The sequence below is a fragment of the Patella vulgata genome, chromosome 4, assembly GCF_932274485.2.
Source record: "Patella vulgata chromosome 4, xgPatVulg1.2, whole genome shotgun sequence".
Lineage (NCBI taxonomy): Eukaryota > Metazoa > Mollusca > Gastropoda > Patellidae > Patella > Patella vulgata.
The window spans coordinates 47,593,091-47,599,382 of record NC_065882.2 but is presented as its reverse complement, the minus strand read 5'-3'; the positions used below and the strand labels follow the sequence as shown (position 1 = coordinate 47,599,382).

General features: G+C 34.2%; 1 protein-coding gene across 3 annotated transcripts in view; it reads left to right on the top strand.

Moving 5' to 3' along the window:
* Window positions 1-1,749: 1,749 nt before the first annotated feature.
* Window positions 1,750-6,292, top strand: part of LOC126817430 (ankyrin repeat family A protein 2) — a 10,109-nt gene continuing 5,566 nt past the window's right edge. The window contains exons 1-2 of one of the 3 annotated variants that reach the window (XM_050544403.2): window positions 1,750-1,839; window positions 5,879-6,053. In XM_050544403.2, coding sequence (XP_050400360.1) covers window positions 1,837-1,839; window positions 5,879-6,053 — 178 coding nt within the window. In that variant the 5' untranslated portion in view covers window positions 1,750-1,836. Of the gene's footprint in view, window positions 1,850-1,890; window positions 2,136-5,878; window positions 6,054-6,292 lie in introns of those variants that run through there. The other 2 variants (XM_050544404.1, XM_050544401.2) reach the window with 2 other exon arrangements.

Here is a 6,292-nt window from a genome sequence, read left to right as displayed (position 1 = left end):
CAATAACTTGACTTATTTCAATAATGGTGAAGGCATTCATTAGGTGAATGCCTTGATGGAGTTTGATGATAAGCAGAGATAAGCAATCTGATTGGTTGATGCTTTTGGGCACGATAACTTCAGTTTTAATTAAGTGAGAGTGATGAAACTTTGAGTATAGATTCATTATATCATTACCTTGACTAAGTTCGACGATGAGAATTTTCTGCTTAGGCTAAGGAGCGATAAGCAATTTGATTGGTCAAGAATTTGGAACATAACAACTCTGCTTTTGAGGTAGAATGTTTAAACTTGTTATAGAGGTTCATTAGGTAAATGTCTTGATTGAGTTCAATGATTAACATTTCGAGCTAAAGCTAAGCAATTTCATTGGTGTATGCTTTGGGACAAGATAACTTTGATTCTATCTGATAGAGAGTGATGAAACTTAGTTTATGGTTGATAATCATTTTGGTTGCTTGATACTTTTGAAAAAAATAAATGTGCTATTAATTAATGTGTCATCTATTCATTTTAGGGGACATCATGCGCAGCCTCACTGTTGGCTTGTTCAATCCAGTATTGAATCCACTTAATTACAAATGTTTGCATCAAGTCATTTTGGGAGGGGGGCAAATTCATAGATTGGAAATCACAATAAATTCTGTGATAAATTACCACAAAAATCCTTTAACAATTCAATTCAGATATATTTATCAGAATTGTTAACCTTTATTAGTTTTCTAACTTTTCTTATATACATTTTAAAGCCAGAAGAATATGATTTAGTAATAATTGTATACCAGTTGGTGAATTGATAATTGAATGAGTTAAAGTCAGATCATTATTATCAATTACATTTTATGATATACATGTATAAGAAAATATGAGTGTAAAAACTACCATTTCATCTTGATAAAAAAAAAAGTAATCGATCATATTAAAAATAATGCCTTTTAACATCAGAATGATTTTGTTGTACTTGTTATGGATTGTTATAAATTTGTTATAAATTTATTTTTGAATTGATTGTATAAATTATATCATGTTTCAAATTTATTTTTGATAATGTTTTGTTGCCTGGCAACCTATCTTTCATGTTCGTAATCATGTTAGCTGCGTTGTCAATTACCTAATTATTATGAGGGTATCAAGTTGTGACATTTTGCCATCATTGTAAAGGACTTTGGCTTCATTGTTAAAATCAAATAACTTTATGGCACAATTGCATTGCTTTATAAATCAGGGATTCTCTAGTCATGCTGATGTTGGGATCCACTGTTACAAACCTAATGAATTGTTGGGAGAAGCTTTGACTGACATTATACTAAAATCAGCTTGATGATAGTGAACTGCATGACATTGAGGTCTCAGTGTTTTTGCTTTAATTAATTACCATTGCATTATGTATTTTACTTATTTACATAGAATGGGACCTCTCTGTTATGAATAAATAAATCAGTGGTAATAAAATCTTAGTTTTGTTTGTTTTTGGGTTTTTTTTTTTTATGCAATGATCACAGTGACTTATAAAATATACAGATGAGAGAAAGGGAGATCATAAACAACCATTTATGCAATTTATATGTCATTAATTAGTGGGCCTTTTGGGGAATAGGGGTCGTCCAGTAGTAAATCTATTGGCATTGGAATCACTTTTTGCGGATTGTTTCTTTTCAGTATTGACTGTGCTCTGTTCAAAACTCGTAATTTCCTATGATCAGTTATACTTGAATAATGGTTGAAGGGAGATAATTTTATGTTATGCTCTTAAATATTGAAGGTGCGTTAGGTTGTCAGGTGTAAACAAAGTCAGAAATATTGAAATATTCATTGCTAGAAGCAGAACCAAAATAAATGGTAGCCAAAGGTTTTCATCATATAGTCATTAAGGAATTAATTTGGCCTTTTGTGGCTTTTCACAGAATGAGTGATACTTCATTTACATCAGTAAATGATAGTAGGCTACATTGTTATAACATGTTTTTCTGTATAAGTTATAACACAAGTAAAGAAATCTAAGAATAATAAGTCAGTGTTCTCTTTAGCACAAATTGTTAAATGTCAGTTTGCTATTTAAATGAACATGGAGTATATTTTATGAATAGATGATTATAGTAAATCTTATTTTGAGAGTTAATCTTGCAATTATCAATGTAAGTACAACAACATCAGTTTACAAACATGGGAATGATGTTTTCATGATCGCATTGTCACCACTGATCAATTTAGTGAAACTTTCGTCTGCCGACCGGTAGTCTATGCCAGACTTGATTTGGACCAATTCTGCAATGTTCTTTTAATTTTTGGTGCATTAAACATCAACAGAAGAAAAGGCGACTTAACTTTAAGTCCCGTAATGATGAATGTTATAATGACAAGTTTTCTATTGCTGAACTCTGTCAACTGTGATTCTCTTAAACAAGCTCGGGATACTGCAACTGGTCCAGATAAAATTCACTACCAGATTTTAAAACATTTAACTTTTTCAACACTCTTAATATTTATAGATCTTTATAACTGGATTTGGGTTGATGGGAATTTCCCTCCTTTGTGGCATGAAGCCACAATAATTCCCATCCCTAAACTGGGTAAAGATCCTACGAATCCTACCAATTATCGTCTGATCGTTTTAACTAGCTGCATTTGCAAAACCATGGAGAGATTGGTAACAACCTCATTACAGACCTCCAATGCGGATTTCGGTCCCAAAGGAGCACTCTTGATCATCTTGTTAGATTTGAAATGGTTGTCAGGGATGCTTTCATCCATTAACAGCTTATGATACCACATGGAAATGTGGTATCATGTGCGACCTGCATAACCTTGGTCTGCGGGGTCGTTTACCTATCTTCATTAAAAACTTCTTAGAAGATAGGTCATTTAAGGTACGTTTGGGATCAATATTCTCTGAGGAAATGGGGGTTCATCAGGGAAGTATATTATTAGTTATTATCTCCCACACTTCTTTCTGTCAAAATAAATACGATACTGACGTGCCTTAAACGCGGGTCGACGATGCTCTTTATGTTGATGACTTTCAGATGTGTTGTGGATCGACTTGTATGCAGACAATCGAACGTCATTTGCTACTTTGCTTAAATTCTATTCAACGATCGGCAACTGACAATGGATTTCGATTTTAGAAATCCCAAACTGTTTGTAAGCACTTTTGTCAAGAAGAGGTTTACATCCTGATCCAGAGCTTACACTGGATGGCAGTCCCATTCGTTTGATATTTGTTAAGAAATTATCATTTATTCCTCGTATTAAAACACTCAAGAAGAAATGTCTGAAAGCTCTCAACATATTGAAAGTCTTACCAAACACTGACTGGGGAGCAGACCGTAAGGTCTTGCTTAGATTATATTGAGCATTAATAAGATCAAAACTCGATTATGAGTATTGTGCATGGCCCTCAAAGAGCTTTATACCATACACAACCAAGGACTTAGAATCAGTTTAGGAGCATTCCGCACATCTCACGAGCCCTCATTGCACGACAGACGTGATAAACTGGCACTGCAAAATGCAACAAAAATATCATCTCTGCCTCATCATATTTCATATAATACCATATTTAGACCATAGCATGAACATCTGTATTTACTGAAAACTAACATTATTCCATCATTCGATATTCGCATCCAACCCCTTTTGTCAGAGGCTGGCATCAGTCACGACAGTATTGCGAATACCCCTTTGTTTAGAACTCCACCCTGGAGTATATCTCCACTGACGATTCATCTAGATCTAACAAAAAACAAAAAGAAAGATACTAGATCCACGGCATTTCAATCTCTCTTTTGAGAGCTACGGTCTAAATATGGTGATTATGCTCCCATTTACACAGATGGTTCCAAAGATGGTGATGGGGTAGCTTCTGCTACTGTCACGCCATCTGGAATCATTTCTGTCAGACTTCCACCTGCTGCTTCTATATTTACTGCTCCAGGCCATCTTTCAGGCTTTGGAGTTCATTCAATCCTCTTCATTGTCAAAACATGTTATATTTACTGATTCTTTGTCCTCTTTACAGGCAATAAACAACAAACTGCTTGTACACCCATTAGTAGCAGAAATTTATTGTCTGCTACTATGACACAAGTTCATCAGCAAAGACATTGTCCTTTGCTGGCTCCCCAGTCATGTTGATATTAAAGGGAATGATCAAGCAGACTTAGCTGCCAAGTCTACTTTAGATCTTCCCATATCACAATTTCTTTTACCTTTCACTGATTTTAAATCTTCCATTAACTTTTTCATATATTGTTATGACCGCTGGTAATGGGTCTTGGGATTCTGCAGGCACAAACAAACTTTATCACATTAAGCCGCTTTAAGGAGACTGGCCAAACTCCTATAGAACTAACAGGCGAGATGAGGTTGTTTTGTGTCGCTCTTGCATTGGTCATATTTTTTTATTTCATATTTTCATATAAAAATGAGAGCCTCAACGAGAATGTGAGCACTGTCAAGTTCCCTTGACAATTAAGCACATTTTGATTAAGTGGGAGTATCTCAAAGAAATAAGAAAAATATACTAATGTTGCCAGTCTTTGCACAATCTGTTTGCCCAGCTAGGTTTATATGGAAAACTGCTAGATGTTTTGAAAGAGACAGACTTTTATCATAAATTTTAAATTTTAAAAAATAGGGAACTATTAAAATGGGTTCGTCCATCTGTCTGTCCGTCCGTCTGTCCGTCACACTTTTTGGCACACAATAACTCTCTATCTAATTGAGCTAGAATGTTCAAACTTGGTGTAGGTGTCTTGAAGATGAGCATTTTCTGCTTGGGGTAAGCAGAGATAAGCAATTTGATTGATTTATTCTTTCTGGCACGATAACTTTAGTTTTAATTAAGTGAGAGTGATGAAACTCCAAGTATACACTCATTATATCATTACCTTGACTACGTTCCACAATGAGAATTTTCTGCTTAGGCTAAGGAGCAACAAGCAATTTGATTGGTCAAGACTTTGGAACATAACAACTCTGCTTTTAATTGAGGTAGAATGTTTAAACTTGATGTAGATGTTCATTAGGTGAATGTCTTGACTGAGTTCAATGATTAACATTTCGAGCTAAAGCTAAGCAATTTCATTGGTCGATGCTTTGGGACAAGATAACCTTGATTCTATTTCATAGAGAGTGATGAAACTTAGTGTAAATTTTGATTGCTCGATACTTTTGAAAAAAATAAATGCGCAATTAATTAATATGTGTCATCTATTTATTTTGGGATTTCGGTGGGGAAATTAGCCTCGCTGTTGGCTTGCTTTAACCATATTTATTGTTTTTTAGTTATAAGTAATGTACTGTGATATGTTTTTATAATGTTTTGTGATATGATTTTAATTATTTACTGAACTGTGATATCTTATTTTTGTATTTTTAAATATACATTTATCTTCTGATTACATTTAATCTGTCACAAATAATTCTCCATACGTCTGGCGCAATATAGCCCAGTTGATGCTGACATGCCATAAAACAACATTTCATTTCAATTTCTAACCTGTTAACCAAGAAAATTTGTCACAATTTTCCAGCATGGATTCACTTTGTCATTGGTTTAGGACGGTGGGCGTGGCAAGAAAAAATGTCTGATCTTTTGGATGGCACGAAAAAAATGAAGTCCTGCATGGGCCTACACATTAGCATTTAGCTGCATGTAAAAAAACTTTGACAGTTTGAATTTGAAATAAGAGTAGGCTGTATGTATTACCACTATCTAGGCAAAATTTGCCTGTCTTCATTAGCCTAGTCGGTGCAGAACAGTAGGATGTTAAACCCAATTTTATCAGGAAAATCTACATGTATGTATAAAGAAATGTAGTTATCCAGCAATATTATAATTGCCTCGATGATGCATCAATATTATTTATACCTTTAGAATCAACAAATGGATCGCAATCCGTCAACATCTAAACCATCACCAGATAAATGTCGTAGAATGATTTCTCCAGTCAAACGTCGATCATCATCATCTGGTGGTCGTTTTTTCTCACCTGTTGATTATAGTGATCAAGAACTCAATGATTTAGAAGTAGAAAATGTCTTTGGGGATGGTGAGTACCTACATTTGTATACTTTACAAACAAACTATACCCGATTGACATCATGTTTTAAATTATATCTACTTTTTGTTTTATCTTTATGATTCTGATTTTCTGCACTGCATATCATCAAACATAATATTCAGAGGGACTTATGTCTGCTGTATTATATGCATGTGACTTTAATGAGCTCATACATAGATCAGTAAACAATATTTTGATGTGATTTGCTGCATTTTTATTGGCTTTTC